This window comes from Notothenia coriiceps, unplaced genomic scaffold, assembly GCF_000735185.1.
Source record: "Notothenia coriiceps isolate Sejong01 unplaced genomic scaffold, NC01 NC01_scaffold00000282, whole genome shotgun sequence".
NCBI classification, from domain to species: Eukaryota; Metazoa; Chordata; class Actinopteri; order Perciformes; family Nototheniidae; genus Notothenia; species Notothenia coriiceps.
Genome location: NW_011332983.1, coordinates 118,813 through 142,942, shown reverse-complemented (window position 1 = coordinate 142,942; position 24,130 = coordinate 118,813). Strand labels below are relative to the sequence as shown.

At 39.1% G+C, this 24,130-nt stretch overlaps 3 protein-coding genes across 3 annotated transcripts; 1 reads left to right on the top strand and 2 right to left on the bottom strand.

The window, feature by feature from the left end:
* Positions 1-99: 99 nt before the first annotated feature.
* On the bottom strand, positions 100-4,095 carry olfml3b (olfactomedin-like 3b). Its single transcript, XM_010781591.1, has 3 exons — positions 3,875-4,095; positions 2,851-3,136; positions 100-2,271 (listed from the first exon to the last, which is right to left on the bottom strand). The coding sequence occupies exons 1-3, from the start codon at positions 3,971-3,973 to the stop codon at positions 1,487-1,489; spliced, it is 1,170 nt and encodes a 389-aa protein (XP_010779893.1). The 5' UTR covers positions 3,974-4,095; the 3' UTR covers positions 100-1,486.
* A 2,768-nt stretch (positions 4,096-6,863) lies between these two features.
* avil (advillin) lies at positions 6,864-17,127 on the top strand. Its single transcript, XM_010781478.1, has 20 exons — positions 6,864-6,914; positions 7,193-7,302; positions 7,566-7,640; positions 8,105-8,301; positions 8,377-8,485; positions 8,644-8,754; positions 9,937-10,142; positions 10,248-10,326; positions 10,943-11,041; positions 11,192-11,345; positions 11,464-11,564; positions 12,306-12,443; positions 12,624-12,782; positions 12,878-13,057; positions 14,374-14,531; positions 14,651-14,795; positions 15,499-15,687; positions 15,773-15,841; positions 15,929-16,039; positions 16,253-17,127. Exons 2-20 carry the CDS (start codon positions 7,243-7,245, stop codon positions 16,364-16,366), a joined length of 2,454 nt encoding a protein of 817 aa, XP_010779780.1. The 5' UTR covers positions 6,864-6,914; positions 7,193-7,242; the 3' UTR covers positions 16,367-17,127.
* A 249-nt stretch (positions 17,128-17,376) lies between these two features.
* LOC104954262 (leucine-rich repeat flightless-interacting protein 2) lies at positions 17,377-22,623 on the bottom strand. The gene is made up of 6 exons (XM_010781374.1): positions 22,380-22,623; positions 22,042-22,116; positions 21,087-21,125; positions 20,690-20,851; positions 20,443-20,526; positions 17,377-19,920 (listed from the first exon to the last, which is right to left on the bottom strand). The coding sequence occupies exons 1-6, from the start codon at positions 22,476-22,478 to the stop codon at positions 19,420-19,422; spliced, it is 960 nt and encodes a 319-aa protein (XP_010779676.1). The 5' UTR covers positions 22,479-22,623; the 3' UTR covers positions 17,377-19,419.
* Positions 22,624-24,130: the final 1,507 nt, after the last annotated feature.

The following is a 24,130-nucleotide window of genomic DNA, read 5'->3' as shown; positions in this document are numbered from 1 at the left end:
TCATGTGACCACTGAGGGGCCCCAAAGTCTAAAAGGTTTACATCTCACTCACAGTGGCTTTTTCTGCTTCGATGTGCACACAGAATATGACAGACTCACTTTGTTAATTGGTGTAGTTGCAATTTATTTTCACAATAACCAATAGTAAAGAGGAAATAGGAATAGATGATAATGGGGAAATATCATATTGTAAGCAAACCATATAAAATAGATATGTTATAAATTAATAAACAATTGCATTACGAGAGGCATAATTAAAATAGTGGTGCTCTTTGTCAATTTTGTTGTTTTATTTAGTAAAAAAGCAAACGCCACAAAATACCTATGTGCTCCACTAATTCAAAAACAGAAATATAACAGCACTAGCCAGCTAGCTGTTTCTTTCACGTATCATAATGTGTTTTATTCATTGTATCTCTGAGGCTGTCTGCCATGGCAACAATGTTGTTGCACTATACGTGACAACACCATAGATATTTACTTTGACAGTTATTGATGTTTTTAAACAAGCTTGACCCTACAAATGTAAAGGCTGATGAACTAAAAAGCTGCAAAATGAAATTTGATGAATAACTAAATGTTACATTTTACCACTACATTCTGAGCTAAGCATTGCCTGTTATACACATGTTTGTAAGTGCAGTAAGTTAACGGTCCAGTCGACAAAGATAACATTCAGGAAACAGATATGCAGTGCAGTCTGATTGGAAGTCAGATAAACAGATCACATTTCAGATGTGGAAATATGAAACAAATTCTCATCAGATTTTCTAAAAGTAAGTTTGGTTTTGGAGAGTCAGACTCTAGCCCAAATTGATTGTCTATGATGAAGTGTTGCAACTTTGTCGTTGTCAATGTGCATTATTAAAGAAAACAAAAGTTTAATACAATTTTTGAGACTATTTAATAATAATAATAATAATTAATAACATTTACTCATTACATTTTAAAAGTCTGGAATTAAACTGTTATAAAAGTGTATGTCACATTGACAAAACGGAAAGCAATATATTACCAGATTGCCTTGCATTTGGTCATTAACTGGTCCAGTTGCACTTCATCATTTTATCCTATTAGACATGTTTAAACTTTACAACTGTCATGATTAGCATATAACTTGAGTTTGTGAGGTCGCAGTGACCCTTGGCAACCCAAATTGAAATTGGGTCATCATTGAGAAAGTTGACGTTTGTGCCAAGTTGGAAGAAATCCCCTCATGGCGTTTTTGAGATTCGCATTTACAAGAATAGGAACCCAAAAGGAATGCAACCCAATACATCATGGTCATTGGATGACACAGGTAAGTTAATTTCAAGACTGATTATTACCGCTTTGAAACCAGTCACACCTTCTAAAGTTGTGCCACATTATGCATACACATTGTCAGCAGTAATATGAAGTACACATGATTTGTAGTTAAGGACCTATACATTGTTTTGGTGTGTTTGTGGAAGATGTGGGAGGATGGCTTAAAATATTATTTAGCTCAGATTTCTAGTTTCTTTTTCATGACAAGCTTGTAGAGGATCTGGTAGCCGTCGTCCCAGGCATAGAGCAGCTGCTCCTGAGGGTTGTATTTCAGACTGGAGTGAGCTCCGTAACGCTTTGGAAAGTAAACCAGTGATGCTTCTTCGTTGGTCACCATGTCATTGACGTCGAACACACACTGGATTCGTGAGCGCCCGGGCTGCTTGGTGTTGTAGACCACATACAGAGTGCCACAGATGATGAAAGCCGCCTCCGCGTTCTCCCTCGGACAGTTTGAGTCCCACATTTGCTCAATGTCCAGCGTGTTGGCGTCCATTTTGGCCATAGAGATGTACCTCTCATTCTGCCGCGTGGCGTAAATGGCCCACAGGCCTTCCTCGTCCACAGCCAGGTCCATCACTGTCTCTGGGGTCAGGCCGTACACGGGGAGATGGTCCTGCACTGGAAACACAGCGCTGTCCGTCACAGAGCTGTTCTTCATGTCATATTTAACCACCATCATCTCCTCTGCCTGGTTTATATAGTACGCGTAATTGTTGAAGACAACATGTCCTGTTCCCTTCCAGGCAGACGGCAGCTTCAGGTTCTTGGCCAGAGACATGCCCTGCGAGCGAGCAAAGTCCTGAACGGAGGCAAACTCATGGATGGTGTCTTCGTCTGTCCCGTTAAAAATGTAGACCTTCCCAGAGCCCCGGCCTGTGTCTTTGGTCCACATGCCCTTTGGCCCTCCAACTCGCTTCAAGATCTTCATGGCCTTTATGCTGGAGATCATGTCACTGCAGTCTGAAAAGGAGAGGGCAGCAGGCTTTATTTGACAAGTGACAACTGACACGCATGCTGACATGGTTTACATTGCATTAGCAGTTAAAGATCTCATGACTGCTTTTAAAGGAATAATGTTTAGGTCAATAAACTTACCGGTCTGAGCACTAAAGTAGCTAAAGGGCTTGAAAGTTGAAAAAGTCACCAATAGAACATGCGGAACAGGAAGTTGCCAAGAAAAGTCCAGCATTTAAAACCATACCCTGTGATTTCTAGTCTTCAGTTTCTGTGACACAAAAATAGAACCCAAGTCGCAGCATTTAGGCCTTTATTCCTATCCCCGGAACTTTACTTAAAGTTTGACTTCACTCTTGAATTACAAAATGGAGAAAATGTTGTCTTCTTTCATTTGTCTCCTCTTACGCCTAGGCCTAATATTCTTCCGTAATCATAATTACTGTTATATATTCAGAAACTTGAGAATATGCTTGCTTTTCTCCATTTCAGGTTATTGTAAATGCAGCCCTTGTTCCATGTTCATCCCCATTAAAACTCAAAGTGTGTTCTGATGAACAGAACACACTTCACATCTCATCTCACCTGATAGTTTTGAGTACTTAGCCTTCTGCTTCTCCTTCACCAGCATCACCTGCTGCTCTATCAGCTTGTCGTCGACGTCCACACACGGCTGAGCACCGTTCTGTGTCTCCAGGTAGTCTAGCTCCCGCTCCACCCGGTCCACCCTCGTTCCCACGCCGTCCAGAGTCACCCTCAGAAACTCTTTCTCTTTATCCAGGCTCTCCAGCTGGGACACCATCTGTTGCTTCAGCTCCCTCAGCTCCGAGGCGTAGCGGGCGGTCTGCTCATGCCACAAAGAGATCCGGTCCTGTTTTCAAACAAGGTGACAGATCATTTGTTATTATTTTTATCATACAAGCTGTCTCACTTGTTTTTATCCAACCTGGTTGTCAGTAGTAATGTGAGCCATACACAATCGCCATTTCACAGGAACTGTAAATGCATCAAGGCCATCATTTTATGTTTTTTCCAGTCTAAATAAATAGACTGAAGTTGAAGGGCATAATAAGTAGGAAGCTCATCCTTCAAACAACCAGGTTCCGACCACACGTGGCAAGTTTCCTCCCTGCTCAAAGGCCTTTTTAGCAAAACACTGACTCATATACCAGCTCTCCTCAGCAGACCCTGACCTCTGACCCGCGGAGCAGGAAAAGGAAATGAGATTTTCTCCACAGGTCTCAACAGTGAAAACTGAAATTCTGGCATGTGTTAATCACTGTTTTAAAACATTATCATGATACTTCATTTTGCCAATACACATTTTAGGAACCAAAAAGCGTTTCCATAATGTGACGTTAGGAAACATGCAATGCAAATATGGACTCTTCTAAGTTGTAAACGACATGTTTATCTCAGTCTGTGAACACAGACAAGGAGCTCACAGAGCTGTATTTTCCAGCCTTTTCCTCAGGATTTGCCCACATCTGCGTTTCATTGCCAATGCCCTGTCCCTGGCAGTTTCCCCTCAGAGGACTCTGGAGCGCAGGGCTCGACAGGGAGGTGCAAGGAGGTACAAGGAGGTAAAGGGAAGTAAAAGGATTCTTACCTCGATAGTCTGCAGCCTCCGCTCCAAGTAGTCAATCAGTGCTTGGTGCTGAGCGCTGGCAAAGCACGCCAAAGTTACCAAGACAACAAGTACTCTCATTTTGTGTCAGCCCGGTGTCCTCAGCTCCTGGAGAAGTTTTGACTGGAGCGGAGAGAGAGAGTGGAGGAGCCAGCAGATTCCCAGAGGTGGGCTGGAATGTTTTAGAAGCTGTCTGGGAGGAGCCAGAAACATCTGGGGAAGATGGAGGAACACAGACCCTCAGTGAGACAAGACACTGCTTTCAATTTTCATTTGACCTTTTACCTGATTGACAAACAAATATACAAATTCCGCTCCCAGCGCTCCAGGCTTCCCATCCCTCCCTTTGTCTCTTCTTTTCCCACATGCATACACAAAAGGAAATACTGCATAACTGCACAAACGTTGTTCTTTTTAAGTGCTTGTGATAGTTTCAGATAAATACATAGTTTCTTTGCTGCAGGGCCGAGTGTTGCCTTCTGGTATTTGTAATGGTTTTGAGCCGGCCATGAAATGTTTAAAGGTATATATGGCTCTCAGGGGAAGGCTGCTTTTTCCATAAAACACAGGACATCAACGTTAGGTAGGAGGAGGAGGAGGCGTAATGTGAGTGGAGGCAGGAGTCATAGAGGCACTGTGTTATGAGGAAGACTATTTACTGTCTACATTAAACTCTCTAGCAGCACAATGAAAGATTTTGTATAACACAATATGAACTATACTAATTAATGCATTTATTTTGACATGAAACATTGGAGCAGGCGGATCTTGTGTCTTATCTTGTTTAAGTTTGCTGCAGGCATTGCTTTTGGTCCTTTATTCATGCTCTCATTATGTAAATTGTGGTAAATTGACTTTGTAAATCAAAACAGTATTATTTTTATTCTTAACAAAATATGATGCAATACTTTTGCATTCACATTTTCAGCATCCCTGCAGGATGTCTTTCAGCTCCTGCTCGCTCCTTTCAGCACACAGCCCATTGGCACTATTTTTAAAGCATGGTGGTTTGTTCTGTATCACTGATGCAATCAGAGCGGGAACTGTGACTCATAACATCTGCTCTCACCTCTCCAAAAACACACTCCTCTAGATGAAGAAATATATAAAAGCTTTAAGAAGTTAGAATGTTTCTGAAGCTTTGACATTACAGATATAAAGCTATATATATTTATTTAAAACAACATGAAGCCTTTATACATTAAGGGTTAACACGGGAGATCCACAGATATACAGTTGAATTCACAGAAGTCACACTCCACCTTTTTCTTAAATCATGTATAAAATAAGCGTGAGTGAGTCTTTAAAACTTTAAACATGACTACAATGACACTGTTCAAAAAAACATTCAAATCTGTTCATCAAATGTAACTGAACCAAGTTGACGTGTTTATAATCAGGCCACCTCAACTTCATACACAGGAATAAAAGCCCCTCTGATGATTCTCTTTGATGATGCTACAACCAGACGTCCATTGTATTTGCCGTGTTTTATAATATGGTAATTATTTTTCGTGGTATTGCATGGCACCTTTATGACTTCTTTACCCCACGCTGTGCCGTCATTGAATAAGGTTTGTTTGAACAAGGATTTGATTATTTGAATATACATCCTTTTTATCATTCATTTAGGTTCCATTACATTAACAGGTGGTTATGAAACAGTGTGTTTGTGTGTGTGTGTGTGTGTGTGTGTGTGTGTGTGTGTGTGTGTGTGTGTGTGTGTGTGTGTGTGTGTGTGTGTGTGTGTGTGTGTGTGTGTGTGTGTGTGTGTGTGTGTGTGTGTGTGTGGGTGTTGTTCATATGCTGTGTATGTAAATGATTCTGAGGAGTGACTGTGTTTAAGGATAACAAAACAAACACGTTGAAATTGTCTTGTGTGTTGACATGCACGCTATGAAGTAACTTACATATGATTAGTTATTGCATTGTTTATACATTAGGAACAATATATTTTCCTCATTCCTTTTCTCTGTCAAAGCCTGCCGCCTAAATAACCCACGATGCAGCTTGACCTCTTCTACGCTCACTTCTGTCTAACTCCACAACCCCAGATTGTTTTCAAAGATGTACTCTTCAGACCTTCAGACTTTGGGCTGACCATTGTTTAGTCTACAGTAGTAGTCTTGTACTTACTTGAGTATTTCAATGTTTTGCTACTTTGTACTTCTACCCCACTACAATTCAGAGTTAAATGGTGTACTTTTATTCCACTACATTTACGCAGCTTTAGTTAATTTGCAGATTTGGATTAATGATGTGAAATATAATCAACTATTGAATCAGACTTTAGTTACACCTGGAGTACATTTACAAGCTACCCTGCAGTATTCAAAGTCATTAAAACTAGCTACACCTTTACCAGCTCTGATAACACTACATATCATATGTATTATTCTGAAATAGACCAATTTGCAGAATTAGTACTTTTTAATTTTGATACTTTAAGTATATTTTAATGCTAATACTTTTCTACTGTTACTTGAGTAACCTTTTGATTGCAGGAGTTTTACTTGTCACAAGAATATTCCTGCACCCTACTTCTACTTTTACTCATACCAGATCAGAGTACTTCTCCGACCTCTGCTTTTACAGTATATGTCGCCATAGAAACCCATCTCACTGTATATAAACCATTCTTCTCAAAGCCCATTAACACTAATGTATTATTTAAGAACATTATTTCCACTCATAGCTGTGCATTAGTTCATACCGTGGTGGTACAGGGCCGAGTGGGTTGTAAAATATACAGACAAGATGGCGGGGGTCAGAGTGACAGTGTGTATTTGTGCATTTGAATATGAGTCAATCCTTTTTCTTTCAGAATATTTGCCTACAGGATTGTGTTCCTTCCTTAGTGATTGGATAGAATACCGTGTGAGGTCCTGAAAGATGCAAAACACAGGCAAATGATTTAAAGGCAGAGAGGGGAAGAGGATTGAGGGCTTTTGTTATCAGAGAGAAGATCAGCTGTTGGCACACCATACACGCGACAAGGGAAGTCATCAAACAAGAATACCAGGTATGTTATATATGAACTATAAGATTTAAACATGATGGCTTGATATTAGTTTGATAGAAATCTAGAGAAAATAGTTTAAAATATTGTTAACATTTGTCTTCTCAAGGAAATTGCATCCTTTAACATTTAATGTTCTTAAAGCAATGCTATAATCTGGTGCAAAGCATCTTATCTCTTTGAGATGTATGTTCTTTTTGTAACCTGACAACTAAACAAATACACTAAACTAAGGACCAAAACAGTTCTGTTTTCATAACCATTTCCTCTTCCAATTTCAGAAAACAAAGCATCAAAAGTCTACATTGTCACTCGAGTGCATCCGAGCAACATGGAGTACACATTCAGGGCAGTAACTCGCAGCGCAGGGATTATAATCTGGAGAATTGAGGTAATTTGATTTTATGGTATATGGTTATGGTAATAGCCTTTAGACTAACGTTTTTATCAGCGGTCAGGTTTCAAGGGGAAAAAAAGTCTGCTTCTCCGGGAGGAAATGACTAAAACAGCAGTGATGATGTGTAGAAAGTTTGCTGGTAACTTCAGACCTGAAATGTAGATTTTTCCTCTCTCTCACTGTGTGTGTGTGTGTGTGTGTGTGTGTGTGTGTGTGTGTGTGTGGGTGTGTGTGTGTGTGTGTGTGTGTGTGCACAGAACATGGAGCTGGTACAGATCCCAGAGAAATCTTATGGAAACTTTTACGAGGGTGACTGCTACATACTTCTGTCTGTAAGTCTGAGAAGGTGTGGTTTTAGAAGATATGGCTGCTTGTTTGTTTAGTAAAGACTGCTGTTGTAATTGCAGACGTTTTACAGGAAGTAGAGACAGATGTGCTTTTAATTAACCACTTTGAAATAGAGTAACTCAATACACATTACAATAATTGCAATAAACACGGTAAACCATTAGTATATTCTTATTTATTTAGTCTGAATAACTTTGCATTACTTTAAAAATAAGGATGCAGTCATAATGTGGGGTGCGGTTTCGTAACAAAAAAAAAGGTAAATGTTTCTCTGTAATGATAAAATGTAGTATAAATCATAATTAAAAATCACATTTTAATTGTAAGCTGGGCTGATTATAGATACTCATTTTTGGTAATGTGATCATATATCCTGCTTAAATGTATTCTGTTACTAGCCCTGATAATCAGATAACGTCCTGGTCCACACACTGCTCTCTCCCCACAGACTCAGAAGGTAGGCAGCTCTCTCGCTTATGACGTCCATTACTGGATCGGCTCTCAGTCCTCTCAGGATGAACAGGGTGCAGCTGCTATTTACACCATCCAGCTCGACGAGTTCCTGGGCTCCAATCCGGTCCAGCACCGTGAGGTTCAGAGCCACGAGTCTGATGCCTTCAAGGGCTACTTCAAACAAGGAGTAATGTAAGTCAGACTGCCAAGACAGGAGGCCAATGTTAAAAATAGAGTGAAATAAATCTCATCTTCTCTCTTGTCTAGCTATAAGAAAGGTGGAGTTGCATCAGGTATGAGGCACACTGAAACCAACAGCTACGATGTGAAGAGACTGCTTCATGTCAAAGGGAGGAAAAGAGTGATTGCAAGAGAGGTGGGCAGTTTCCTTACAGGGTTGCACATGTCATAATCTTAAGAATATGTTGTTCAAATAAACTAATGTGACAGACATTATGCATACATTTGTCATGAAAAATGATGCAAAGACTAATTCAATGCTGATGTATTGCTCTATGTTTTTATTTGTTTCAGGTGGAGATGAGCTGGACGAGCTTCAACCTTGGAGATTTGTTTTTGTTGGACATTGGGAAGACCATTGTTCAGTGGAACGGACCCAAGTGCAACAAACAGGAAAAGCTTAAAGTAAGATTTGTTTTTGGGTTCCTGTGTCCACTCTTTGGAGCGGATCCATATCGAAACACAGAAAGATACTGGAGCAGAAAATACACTAAAAGCATTCACTCAATATTTGTATTCTTAAATAAGATAAGATACAAAGGTATTGTCCTTTCACATGAAAAGGTGTCTTGCATTAACAATGAACCAAATAGCATCAAGAAACCTCCAGCAACTATCATTAAGAGATGACGATATGCCTTAAACATGACAGAAATGCAGCTTATAAGTGAACACATTTGCAGCTATATTTTCCTAAGTACAGGAACAGAGTTGGAATTACATAGAAAATCATTACTTACTCTTTGAGGTTTTCATTCCATCATATTTCTGGATATATATGATAAACATTTGTAGCACAGATGCTGAAACAAGTCTTTTTCCATGCTGGACTCTTCAGATCTAAATACCATCATTAGACCAGTATGGAAAGCTCTGGGAGGGTGACGTCAAAGCTCATTTCCTACTTCCCGTTAACAGGCCTGAGGCTCTGAATGATGCATTCACTTCAAAACTTTTTAACAGCAAAGCAGTGTGGACTAAAACTTACAGCTAATTTATTCCTATTCTAGGTGTTGACATCATTTTGTCAATACCACACACTTTTTTTGTAAATGTAGCTATTAGTTTACTCTTGGTTTTTGTGCAAATAGTATTACACATAACAGCTAGTGTGACACATACAGGTGGTGATTTAAAATACTACAACATGTAAGAACAGACAAGAACTAGAATATTAACAAAATGTGGCAAAACTAAAAACAAGTAAAATAAATACATTGTTTTAACCAGTTGGTGTTTCTAAGACTGTGAACATAAATGAATAATAATAAATATATTGTAATATGAGTAATGTTTTTATATGAAGCCAATATTTAGGTTACGTAGTTCTATAATTATAGTCGGATTTAACGAATGAATAGAAAAGAACAATTAATATTTAATCATCGCAAAATTCTGTATGAAATGTATTTTTAATGGAAGTAAGACAAGTAAGACAGAAAGTTGACTGATACAATTTTTATTTTTATAAAATTATTGTTTAGTTAGATGTATTTGTTATCACAATGGTGTATTAAAAATCCGATATAAAGACAGTTTGAAGTCTGAGGTTTCTGCATTGTGTCATTTCTTTGAGTTGTGCTTCAGGGCATGTTGTTGGCCAAGGACATCCGGGACAGAGAGAGAGGAGGCCGGGCGGAGATCCGAGTGATCGAGGGGGACGCAGAGAGCGACTCCCCTCAGAACATGGAGGTCCTGGAGGGCGTTCTGGGCAAAAGAAGCTCCAAGCTGACGGATGGACCTCCAGATGAAACTGCTGACCAGGAACAGAGAGCAAAACTCACTCTTTACCAGTGAGCTGCTCCACCTCTATGGCATCCCGTGTTCCATTCATGCTTTTCATTTTCAGGTAGAGAGTTGTGTCCTTCTTCTTTTTATCTGTTTTCAACTTTGTTTAGGGTGTCGGATGATGATGGAAAGATGAAGGTCACAGAAGTTGCTTCTAGACCTCTGGTTCAGGATCTCCTCAGCCATGAGGTGAGTTTGTCATCAAATAAAGGATACAAATGTTATATAATACGGCCACGCCCAGACGGGTGTCACTAGAGCAATAACACTTTGAATGGTTGTACAACAAGGGACAGAGGTTGTCAAAGTGGAAGGCGCCAGACTTTTTAGGGTGGGTGTTAGTAAATGGAATTGAATATGAAATGAAATATTCCATCAGATATCAAATGAGGATGACTTATAATAGCCTAAATGTGTGGGATTTAACAGAGAGATCTAAGAAATAGTATTTTAGGAAGTATTTAAAACTAGAAAGTGCAAAACTAAACATATCATAGGATACACCTCTTTTATGTATTTGGTGTAGTCTAAACTTACAACAAGCAGCAATATTAGGGCTAATTCGTCTCAATTCTCAGCTGCATTTCAATTAACCGACATAATCATTATGTTATAGTCATTCAGGAATTGAGTTGAAATAAAAGCAAGTAAACTAGTGGTGGGGGTTAGGAGGCATTTTTCTAAGGTTAGTCTTAGGGGGTCTACTGTGACATTTCACCAAGTCCTGCACAGCTTAGGGCTTTAAACTCTCCTGTTTGGACACAAATGATTTTGTCATGAATATTTATTGAAACTATCTGTTTAGGACTGCTTCATCCTGGATCAAGGAGGAACAAAGATCTTCGTATGGAAGGGGAAGAAAGCAAACAAAGCTGAGAGGCAGGTTGCCATGTCCAGAGCTTTGGTGAGTGACGTTCACGTAGATCCTTATCTTCTGTCTGGTTGCTCTTGTATACACTCAGTAATGTAGACACCTAGAATGCAGTATTATTACATAGCCCTGTAATCATTTCTGATTGACTGTATTTCTTATTAAGTTGTGTGGCTGTTACAGGAGTTCATCAAAGCGAAAAACTACCCTGTGACAGTAAATGTGGAGACGGTGAATGACGGGGCGGAGTCAGCTCTGTTTAAGCAGCTGTTCCAGAGGTGGACTGTGAAGGACCAGACTCAAGGTCTGGGAAAAGTGCATTCAAGAGGGAATGTGGGTATGTGTGTTCTTAAATTAACCCAAACACAAGCACAGACTAAAATAACCTATTGCTTTTGATAGATAAACATATCAACTCTCACGTTTTTTGTTATTTTGACCATACTTTGCTTTAGCTCACATCACACAGGAAAAGTTTGACGCCTCTGTGATGCACGCCATGCCAGAGGTGGCTGCACAGGAGCGCATGGTGGACAATGGCTCAGGTGAAGTGGAGGTATCTGTGGCACTTTAATCTTTTGCAAAAACGTATGATTGAATAATGTCAGCTTCAGCATTACAAGGTACAGATGCCCGGAGAGGCCAGTGAGGAAAACCTTTTTCTAAGTCTGATCTGAATTGTTTTCTCTCCTGTGTTTATGATTAGGTAAAAATACATAGCAATAACATTACTTCACTTCCTCAGACGCAATACATGAATTTGTGTTTGGAGTGCAATGAGAAATTCTATTTCAACTGGAAGAAACAATGAATGCTTTTAGTATTGTTTAGGATATTGGATAGTGGTGTACTTCATTACAACAGAAAACACTGATCCTGACTATTCCACAACAATGTTTGTTTCACAGCTTTGAACGTTTATTTCACTGTTTTACAGATGAGAAACATTTAAAATTAAATATGTTCCTCAACGTTGATAGACTGATAGCCTTTGCTACAAAGTGTAAGCTTATGCTCGTGTTGAAACATTTCAACATTCACTTAAATTATTTACACCTGTGCTTTGGTTAATGCCACATGTCAAAATGTGTTCTGTAAGAAAGCTGTAGCCTTGTAGGGCCTCACAACTGTAACATATCCTCTGATTGACACCGTATTGAATATAAATTGAGTTTGACATATCTGAGCAAGACAAAATGAATGCTTTGTATTACTTAAGGTTTCTCCCTGTATGTAATAAACATGATCACATCATCGAATGCATCTCTGTGGTAATACACCTTTGTGATGTGTTCAGATGTGGAGAATTGAAGACCTGGAGCTAGTCCTCGTGGACCCTTCATGGCACGGATACTTTTATGGAGGAGACTGCTACCTGATCCTGTATACCTATCTGGTTAACAACAAGAAGAGTTACCTGCTCTATATGTGGCAGGTGAGAATTTGCTTTAACACCCAATGTCTTACACAATAAAAGTCGTTCCTGATCATACACTGACAATTTATCATTTCTTACAAAGCTCCATACAAGATGGCGGCCCTTTGCTGTCCTTGCATTAAATGTTCCTTTTATCACTGTATCAAATAATGAAACTACTACTACTTATTGTTTCAGGGGCGTCATGCAACACAGGATGAAATTGCAGCCTCAGCATTTCAGGCAGTAATCTTGGATCAGAAGTACGGTGACGAGCCAGTCCAAGTCAGAATAACAATGGGAAAGGAACCAAGACACTTTATGGCGATGTTCAAGGGCAAAATGGTCATATATGAGGTACAACTGCATTTAAATGCTGTATTGAGATATACATATATATATATATATAGTTTCTTATAACGATACAGAATAAAAATCTGTTTTGATGTTAGGGCGGCACATCTAGAAAAGGGGGCACTGACCCAGAGCCGCCCATCAGGTTGTTCCAGGTTCACGGTTCTGACCTTTCCAACACCAAAGCCATGGAGCTTCCTGCGCTGGCCAGCTCTCTCAACTCCAATGATGTGTTTCTACTAAAGAGCCAATCAGGAAGCCACCTGTGGTGTGGAAAGGTAAGAAAAGAGGTGTTTAAAATCATATAACTGATCATTCACCGACATGCAGCAGCAGGGTGACCAAACATTCATGATGATACTTTTCATAACATTTGTCACTGTTTCTTGTATGTAATTTATTTTTTCACATTTGTATGTAGTTACATAAAGTTAACATATAACTACATTCTTTGTAGATCTGCTACAAAATTGAATATGTTCTTTAATGGCGGCTGCTAAACATTCCACCAAGTGTAAGGAAAATTGGGTTAGTAATTTGTCTGTAATCCTGCTTTAAAACCCATAACCCTTTCTGAAAACAAAACCACCTTTGTAAGGGAAACTTCTGAAGCAATGGAGAGTCAGGACTCAGAGAGACACGAGGAGAGTTGGAGCTATGATGTCAAACACTGATGGTTTATTTGGAGTTACGGCCGGAGAGTTGACAAGACAGGTGGTGTGTCACGAGTTGACACAGCGGTTGCCAAACCAATTCTGAAGAACTCCTTCTGTAGCTCGAGGTTTTAACTAGTTCAGAGTGTAATAATCAACATTCTTCACCAGTGAGACTACACATTATGGACCCTGAATCTAACTAGAGCTCTCGTCCTTAGAAAAGAATGCGCGCCAGGGAACCTTCGTCCCTGAACAGTTAACTACCTCATGGCGGCTTGTGCTCTGTCATAGACTGGCAACAACAATGCGCCAAAGCTGGCCCTCCTTAAGAGAGATAGCAGCAATACCCAAGGCCGTAGACCTATGCCATGGGAAAGGAGACAGTGAGAAGAGAAAATGATGAACTGTGCCGAAGGTTGAATACCTAAGCAAATTATTTCTTTAACAACCTTGACAGAGGCAAAGATGCTAAGGCCAAAATGTTACAGTAAAGGTAAAAAAGACATTATACGTCTGACGACAGTGTGCCTCCAACATTGTGCCAACAGTTAGAGGAGGCCCTTGTGCACAAACTCAGGTCTGGAACTATAATGCAGACTGTGAGACGGGCCTTATCGCCCAACTCATGTAATTATTAATCCCTGCAGCCAGGTTAAACAATTTGTTTTAAAAGCCTAAGAATAATGGAGAATGTGAGAGGGGCCTTATTGCCCAAAATCATGCTATTGTGGCTGAATGGCAGAGAATCCCGGTAGCCAGGTCAAACAATGTATCTGAAAGTCTTAATTTAATGAAGAATGTTAGCATAGCTGCAGGTTAATATCCATTGTTTGAGTGATATAATCTAGAATCACATTTGGTTTTTAATAAAATGTGGATGTCCATATAATGTCAGCCATAAAGTGTATAGATCAAAGTAACCAAGAGTTTGTCACCAGGGATCCAGTGGAGACGAGAGAGCCATGGCTAAGGAGGTGAGCTCTGTGATTGGCCAGAAGTCAAGACAAGGCTCTGAGGAGATTGTGGCAGAGGGTCAGGAGCCCTTTGAATTCTGGGAGTTGCTTGGAGGGAAAGCTCCCTATGCTAATGACAAGAGGTGACGATGACACAAATACAGTACTGATATTTGCAAATGGATTCCGGAAGACATTGGATGAAAAGCTTATTTTCTATTATATGACTAATATAAATATATGACAATATGATTTATTGTAGATTGCAGCAGAGCGTTTTAGACCAACAGCCGCGCCTGTTTGAATGCTCCAATAAGACGGGACGCTTCATCGTGACTGAAGTGACCCAGTTCACGCAGGACGACCTCAACGAGGACGATGTCATGCTGTTGGACACATGGGACCAGGTGTGAGGGACACTGTTCATGGCGGGGAAACTGACTTCATTTAGTGCCAATGTACTTTAGGCATTAATCATGCAGCTTCCTAGTACAAAGAGTTCCTCCCAAAGAAACATATATTCATGATGTTTTCTAAGAAATGTCCTTACATTTTAGACAAAACCCTGTTAACGGTCAAAGTTATCTCCTTTGTTAAACGTCCTTCTATATGGAGGAGGACTTTAAAGAGCCTTAATAGTTTCTTAAGCACACAAGAAAATGACGGAAAGACAAATAGCACAACTAATTAATTAATGGTAGAAACTAAAGCCACTACCAGCATGATAACTAATCATAAGCAAGTTAATATAACTCAACATGTGAATAGGCTACAGCGCAGCCTTTGTTTTCAAACATTTTGAAGGCCACTGTTAAGTATGCCTTACAATTTAGTCAACAGTTGTTTGTAACTTGAAATAGTATTCATAATTACACATTGTATTAATAGACACTAAAGTCTATGATATGGCTGTTGATCAATGAATCCCATCTTTGTTTATAACAGATACATGTGTGTTATTGCTAGCAACAGGGTTCTTGCTCAGAGACATTTTCCATAACCACTCCAGAGTTAGGAGTCCGTGCTGCAACGTGTGCCCCCCCTAAGGTTGTTTTGTGCAATACTACTTAGGGAAATATAATATGTGCCTTTGCTCATCGTTGGCCTCAGTTGATTCTCTGGATCGGTAAAGAAGCCAATGAGGTGGAGCGTAAAGAAGCAGTGAATACCAGCAGAGAGTACCTGCGCACACACCCCGGTGCCAGAGACCCAGACACCCCCATCATCCTGATCAAGCAGGGCTTTGAGCCGCCCACCTTCACTGGGTGGTTCACAGCGTGGGACCCCTCCAAGTGGAGTGTGAGTGGTTCTGAACTGAAATGAAGCATCATAAATGCATGAGTTAAAAAAAACATACACTTAACATCAAATATCTTTCTTTTAGGGAGGAAAGAGCTATGAGGAGTTGAAGAAGGAGTTGGGAGATGAAGTATCACCTGTTAGTGTTGCATTGGTATGTACAATTTCTATCTACCACCATCTGAGTGTATGACTGCAATTCATCTGTTAACCCTAACCTGAACCTTACTGTGATTTTTAGGAGCAGAACTGTGTGGAAAGTGAGAAAAGCTTTCAGTGTTTTCCACCTGACGACTTGGTCAACAAGCTCACCAATGAGCTGCCCGAAGGTGTTGAACCAACCCAGAAAGAGGTGTGTGTGTGTGTGTGTGTGCGTGCGTGCGTGCGTGCGTAATAATAAAATCTTTAAGGGCCTTTTTCTTACAAAAAAAAGCAACTGCAATGTTTATTCATTATTTTATAAAGCACAAATGTACTCTTTAATAACAAGAGGTAATTTATGTCTGAGGCCTTTGCACCATAGACTGTTTGTGAGATGTAAACATGTACCTTGTTGCTTTTTCAGAAATACCTGTCTGACTCTGACTTCAACAACATTTTTGGGATTAACAAAGATGAATTTTCCAGCATGCCACCGTGGAAACAACTGAAAATGAAGAAAGAAGTGGGGATGTTTTGATCAGATTCACATCTGTTTTGTGTCAGCCCCTCCTGATCTATAACTAGCAACGTTCCACTTTAGCTCAATCTGATTTCAGATGAAATGTAATACATATATTCATCTTTTTATATTGTAATTCATTGTTCCAAATCAATGTAATACAATCTTCAGTACTTAATTGTATCCTGTGTTGATGTTGTAAAATCAACAGATGAATTATTTGTGATATTAATTGAACTCTCAGTTTGTAAAACCTATCAACTGTGTTGCTTATTTATCTGTGTGTTACTGAAAACCTATAAGAAGAATTTCAGTACTGATGAAAACACAAGATAAGATGTAGACATAAAAACAGCACATTTAAATGTGGTTTACTTTTTTTTCCAAACAGATACAGCTAAGAACCTGAATAGTAAAAACGGAACTAAGTGGAATATGTTAACAGGTTCAAATTATCAACATCACCTACTGTAATAAAAAAAAAATGCTATCAATTGTATTAAATATGAGTTTCCCACTTAACAACAAATCATTTAATGTAAGGAGGCTCTGACTCCTACATTTAATAAAGGTCTGCTCTGCCATCTATTGGACAAACGTCCGGCGTCCACAATTCAGAGAGCAACATAAAAACGTAATTTAAAAAGTTACTTCCAACCTGATGTGAATGTTTATCACTGCTGATAAGCTTGTGGCTTGTGTTGGAAAATAACTGAGTGAAAATGTGTGATCCAATTATCATGTCAAGAATATGTAAGTAAAAATAAATCAGCATCAGCATTGTTCACCTTTTTTATTTTTGACATGTCTCAAACGTGATTTCCAATACAGGTATACATTGTTGTAACTTATTGATACATTTGAACTTTAAATACAAAGCTCAGGTAAACAATATATAGAGCAATAAAATGCACCAAATTACAGTAAGAACATTTCGAGAAATTGTCACCAAAAGAGTCTGTTTGCCTACAATGCTGAACAGCGCTGTATAAGGAAATGAAGTTCATCATAAAAGATGATTGATCAGATTTAAAGTCAAAGTAACTTCACTTTACTGGTTTATTACAACAAACCAAGTCCTTTGACCTAGACATAAATCATGACATAAAAGGAATTGTTGATGACAAAAACAACAAATGATTGTGTGTTCATGTAAAACCATCTGACCTGATCAAGAACTGACTACAGTGCCACCACACAGCAGCACCACAGTAACATCTGACTCCCATCTGAAAGCAGCTGTTTGTGCATCATGGCCGCCCAACATAACCGGTAATCAAGTATTCTCATGTGAGCCAGCATTATGTGATAAGACTTTGTGATGAAAGTAGTACAAAAGATTAAATACAAATATTAGAAAACCCACAAAATGATAAAGCAGCTAAATTCTGAAAACATTCAACCCCTTTTTGAAATGACAGTAAAAATGTTGTTCCAGTTTTGTTTTTCTTGTAACTGCATCAGATATGAAAATTGTGATTTTATTACATTGGTAGTGTCATTTAGTTTTCTCTCCCTTTAAGTAAACAATTTGTTAATTTTGCCTTTCACCATAGAAACTAAGAAATGACGAAGTGATACATTTGCAACAACACAAAGGTCCCTTCAAAATCTTTGCAGTATATACCTTAGATCAAAGTATGATTTAATATGTGTGTACTGCGTGCAAAAGTACTAATAAATGACGGATCAATTCATGTGCAGTTTGGAAATCGATATACATTCTTAGGTGCTCATGCAAATTATCACAAATGAGGTGAAAGGGTCCACTTTGATTTAAGCTTTTAAGGAATGTAACATCACATAAAAATTAAAAATTGCGTTTAAATACAAAGTGTTGACAGCAATCAGACATACAAAGAGACTAGTTTTCAGCAAGTTTCACTGCAAATGTGCAAGTACAGTGTAACCGTGCAGGCAGCCTGCCGCAGGTCAGCTGATCACTTCTCGCTGAAAGGTTTGGTTGTTAAGGGAATGTTGCTTTAATGTAATCGGACACATGTATGCCACAAGAACTTTCGAAAGTGCAAATATAGCCAAATCAATTTCCCTCATTTCAACGTAAAAACAGGAAAAAGGGACGTTTATATAAAAGATAAAAAAATAAATCTTCTTTTAAAGATTAGCAAGGCAGCAAAAAGATGGCATTTTCCCTTACTTTAATTTGTATCGTATTAACCCTTCCAACAACTGCCTTGGATTACCTGTAGCCGCTCTTAGCTTCCAAAAATTGATAAACATGTCCTACACTTTCTTTACAGTGAGCTCTGCAGCTGGGGACAGAAACAACACATATCTTTACATGCATTGAATAACTGCGTGTGTCTTAAATGTCTCTCCAACTGGAATTACAAATGTGATGAACATGAACTGTCCCTGTCCAGTTCCTCAGAGCTCACTGTGTTTTGTCTACAGGTAAATCCTGATGTTGTGTCCTGGCAGCTGTTAGTATACAACATAGCTTATTTAAAGATTAAAAGAGGTAAAAAGGTCAAAGCAGCATGGACTTTTTTTCCATGTCTATCAATGTATAACAAAGAAAAGTTAAGACAGATATTAAAAATAAACTATTGGCAGATAGTATTAAGTAGTCATTAGTGGAGCTGGAGAAACACCTGAGTCCTTAGTTGTTTTGTTGTGAATTTAAAACGTACAGTGTATTACAACTAGGGCTGCCATTAACCATTATTCTCATTATCAATTAAGCTAAGGATTCATTCATTATTAAGTTGGAAAATTACAAAAACTGGTGGGAAACTACCTTTTGGTCTTTGGTGACGTTTTCAAATTCCCAAAGATATCTCTTTGACATTTTAGAATGTGAAACTAGCACTCGTTTTAGCAAAATGTCTGCCTGAGACAATGAATAGATTGTCTAATTAGTTACAGATACATTTTCTATTGATCAACTAGTTAGTTATAACTTTTGAGGTACTTTTTAACTTTGAGGTTATCAAAGAACAAAACTATCGATGTTGGTAACTTTCAAATCAAAGAGCTCTTGAATCGCACCAAATGATTAATAATCAATAACCTTTGACCTTTTGCCCAGTAGTAGTAGATGAAACAGATTAAGACACAACGCAAGCTTCAGGGTTTTTGGGGTCTTGGGGATCCCCATTGACCGGAGCGTTGTTAGGAGAACTCTTTTCTGAATCGTGAGGCAGATCCAATTCGCCCTCCTCACCCGGAAACTCCCTGTCCTGCTCTGGAGTCTCGGCAGATGCATCCTCGTAGGCACTTGTGCTGTCGGAGTCTCTTCCTTCCTCCAACCCGGTTTCGTAAGACCTCTGCAGGACCCCGTCTGCGAACGATTTGTCCACTGCGAGAGAGGGCATGTGGCCCAGGGGCTTATGGACAATGATACGCAGCTTCGTCAGAGGGCTCTCTTCCTCTTCCCCGCCGCTCTCTACCACTTCCTCTGACGCACTAGCTCTGGTTTCACACAGCGACGAGTCTTTCATCAACTCCTTTGAATCATTTTTCACCTCTTCACCTTGTCTCGTTATCTGGTCCACCTCGTCCACACCTTCATGTGTGTTTTCTGGAGCAGATGGCTTGTTATTCCTCTCCTGCAAACACACATTTCATTGGACATTAAATTAAGATTCTTTGAGTTAGAAACTAAATATGGTTCTATTTGTATTTCTTATCAATATGGCAGCAAAGAAAAGCCATTCATTTCTTAGTTTATAGGCGACTAAATACATGATTGTGAAATGTTATCTCTACTGGATACTTAATGAAAAACCAACATCACTGCTAAATAATTTCAGATTTATTTTCGTTATGGTAAATATATTTTTGTATGATCAAGATTAATACTGCATGACTTTAGTGTACCTTTACAGTACTTCATGCACTGCCATGGCTAGTAATACAGTCAGTAACTTGTACAAGTTGGTAGAAAAAGGGGATTACTATAAGATATCCACGGGGAATAAAAACATGCACCATTCCCCCTTATTTGTGTTAAATAAGAAATGATCTAACTCCAAAAAAGCTGTAACATAACAAGTTCCATAAGACTTCAGATATTTACATTCAGAAACCTTGTGCTACTGTAAAGTTTGCAACATTAATTGTCCCATTACCTCTTTTAGTCTCTCCACCTCTTGCATCAGAGAGCTGACTGTGCTCTCCAGTTTCCTTTTGGCCTCCCTTTCTCGTCCCAACTCCTAAAAATAGAGAGGAAAAACGCTTTTAGATCTGATACAAGGAACAAAAAATAAACGTCTCATTAGATAGCATGGGATAGGGTGGAGCCATATATATTGTTGCTGTAGTCCAATTTTTTAATTGTTTTGAAGCTAAGCAACGTTTCAGAGTTATTGAGCGTACCGAACTAGCCTCCCCAGCCTCCCTGTGGGACTCAGCCAGCAGCTCCTCCACACCCTCCAGCGTGTCCTGCAGGACGTCCACCTGGAACAACAGAGTCTCTCTCTCCACCTCCAGCCCACGCAGCTCCTGCACCACCTCGTCATAGCTGGCCTGCAGCTCCAGCTACACCACAGACACACATACAGATCAGTGTGGGCAACTTTAGGGAACAAATGCCAGTCAGTGGGTGGACAAGTGTTTAATGAGCTCTCATAGCTATCAGTGGGAGGAATCCTCTGGAAGCACGACAATCCCTCAATATGTAACGGAAAAGGCAACACTGATCTAATCAACCTGATAGCACTTTACTTGAAATAGTAATATTGAAATAAATATACAAACAGTAAGAAATACTCACCATTTCTGGGAGTCCCATGTAGATGTCCTGGTCCGAGTGCTGAAAGGAAAACAAACTATTTAAAAATAGTTCATTTGTAAACAATGTTTTTATATTAAATTCATGCATGATCTCAAAAAGACCATATAGGATCTTTCTCTTTTGCTCCTCTAGTTTACACATAGAAACTATAATATGACCCGAACAATAAATAACAAAACAATTATGGCAACGTTTAAAGCTACCAGTCTGTTTTAAGTGCACTAACATTGCCTACCCTTTGTTTTATCTTTGTGTAGTTCATTCTCTAGTGTCACATAATCTGACAATTTATCACTGAAAAAGCAGCTATCAAAAGTTGTGACCTCTAAAAACTGCCCTGCACCATGTTAGATAACAGCTCTCAAAAAGTCAACATGGGATTAAGTATGATAAAAAAAAATAAAACATTAGCAATATAACTGACATTTCTATTCAGGTCATGCAATGTGATGGTGGACAGAATTGAGTCTAACACCAGCTTATGAGGATTTATATCCATCAAACTCATTGCCATCCATAATAGTTTACATCAGTACTGGTAAATGTATAAAACAGAAAAGAATGCCAAACTGAAAGACAACATTATCTTCAATGTTCAAGGACAATATTAAACTGATTTAAACTGTCAGTTAAAATGTAATAAAGCAAAATTACCATTACATCCCTCTGAAATGTAGTGGAGTAAAGGCATAAAGTATCAAAAATAAAGATTATTAAAGTACTTCAAAACTGCAATTTAGCACAGTGCTTACATTTTAAATATACTAAGTGACTTACATGTATTTATCATTATATTGCAATGCGAATGACACATGAGAGTCATACACTGTAGAAATCCAGGACAATGAAAGTGATTGCAGCTAGAGATCAATACACTATTTAACTCGAGGTGTTTTGATCTGCCTGTCCCCTCTTCATGTGATACGGATCCTACCTGGCTGTCGGTTCTCCTCTTCAGGGTGCCTGCTCGGCTGTCGCTTCGTGTCAGACGCCTGGAGGAACTCTCGGTCTGAAAGGAAGGAGAACACACCTTAAGTCGGAGGAAGAGCCTAGCATCACAACGTTAGTCAGAACCACAACAAGCTAATGTTAGCTAAGGAAGTGAAGTAAAGCTGGAGGCCTGACGGGTTATTTATGCCGTTGGATAGACGTCAGTGTTAAACCTTAAAGAGATTCAAAACGTTGTTAACGGTATAGGGTTTTTAAAAGTAAACTGACTGTCTAAAACAATAGCTCTGAACAAAGTTCGGTATCGTCGCCGTGATTTCTCACCTCTTTTATAATGCTGCGGAGAGACTCATCTTCGCTCAGTCCCCGCGATATTGTCCGTTTCCTTGGCGAACCATTGCTTTCCAGCGTGACTGAATGCATTTTTTTGAATGTTTTAGATGAGGTTTACGTAAGAAACACCTCCTAGCTCTCAGTGGGTGAAGAGGTGTTTTGTTGTTTCCTACGCAGCAACAGCAGTGAGTGAACTGCCGACGCCCAGGCCGTGATCTACGGAGAGCCGCTGGGACCAAACTCCGTTAAACAAAACGCCCTCACTCCGCCCACGGAGGAGTCAAAGGTTAGGGTTTTATAACTGTCTGTGGGCCGGCATTTTAATGTAAATTGTTAGATTTTAGGTAATCTCAGGCACCGTGGCGCTTGTCAAGTCCTGAAATAATTGATGACAACAAGGCTAAACTGTTTTCAGGTGAGCTTGATGGTGTATTAGTCTAGGTGTAATGTGTACAAACTTGAAGTAGCCTATCATATGAGGGAAGTGTGCATGGTTACAATAACAACACAAAAACTAATCTTCTTTTGTGCTAATCCTCATACATTTATAGTGTTATCAAAATCAAAACAAAATCAAGTTGCACTGCCAAGCATTGCTCATACTCTGGACCCACCCCCAAAGATACCCAAGGCTGAAGATAAGATAAGATATAACTTTTGAACCTATTACTTTACTTTTCACTTATCTTACTTTTTGTGAAATAGTGAACAGTTTGATCTACAGACTTATTATTATTATTATGATCTACTAATTTGATCTAAATACAATTGAGCTAACAGTTAGACACAACTATGTGAAATAATATCGCTTGTAGGTGGAACAGAGACGTCTAATCTGTAGCAAGGGGCCCCAACACACATTACTTTTTTTGTCAGGGTGGACAACAACAGATACATCGAAATACTCTTTCAAACACACGCTTACAGTGAGTACATCCACCACTGCTTGAGAGCTGTCAGTTTGATTGAATGTATTCAAGTGAAGAGCTTGGATGAACTGCTTCACATTTCTCTCCTTGTTCCATAGCATCATCATCATGGCCTGAGTTTCTTGATAATTGTGGTTCGTGACAAAAGCTCAGCATCAGAGGTCAGAAAGTTAAGCGCCGCCTGATGCCTGAGTTGTTTATGTGCTGATGTGCATTTTGGTTAATATTCATACATATAAGCACATGTAAACATACTGTTCAATATACATACAGAAGTTGATGCTTATCATGTACAATGCAAATCACAACTTAATATTTATTTTCCTTTGTAGAAGAGTGTATTCAATGAATGACTATATTCATTATTTGAATACTCCAAAAATGACCATTTATTTCATGGTGTGGGCCAGGTGCTCTGGGTTGTGACTCTGCTAATGAGATTGTTGGAGAGAAAAATCTGGACCTGGATCTTCTGCCTGTCGCTGTCTTACATGTGTTGTACACTCAATGTAACAAATATTTCAGCATCAAGGGTAATACACATATTTAATTGCTTACTAATAGTAAGATTAGAAGAATGATAGCCTACCACTCATATGGTTTTCTCTTTGTAATATGCAACTTTTATTCTACAAAACTATTTAAATATTACCACCCTTTGCTGCAAAGATAACTCAAGTTGTTTTATTATTTTTGCTCAAAGTGGATTTCATATATCCATTCACTTATATTCAGACAGTGGTGGAAGATTGCTCATAATATAACTCAAACATGATCAGTTCTGCAACTGCAACTGTGTTTTCCTCCAGCAGG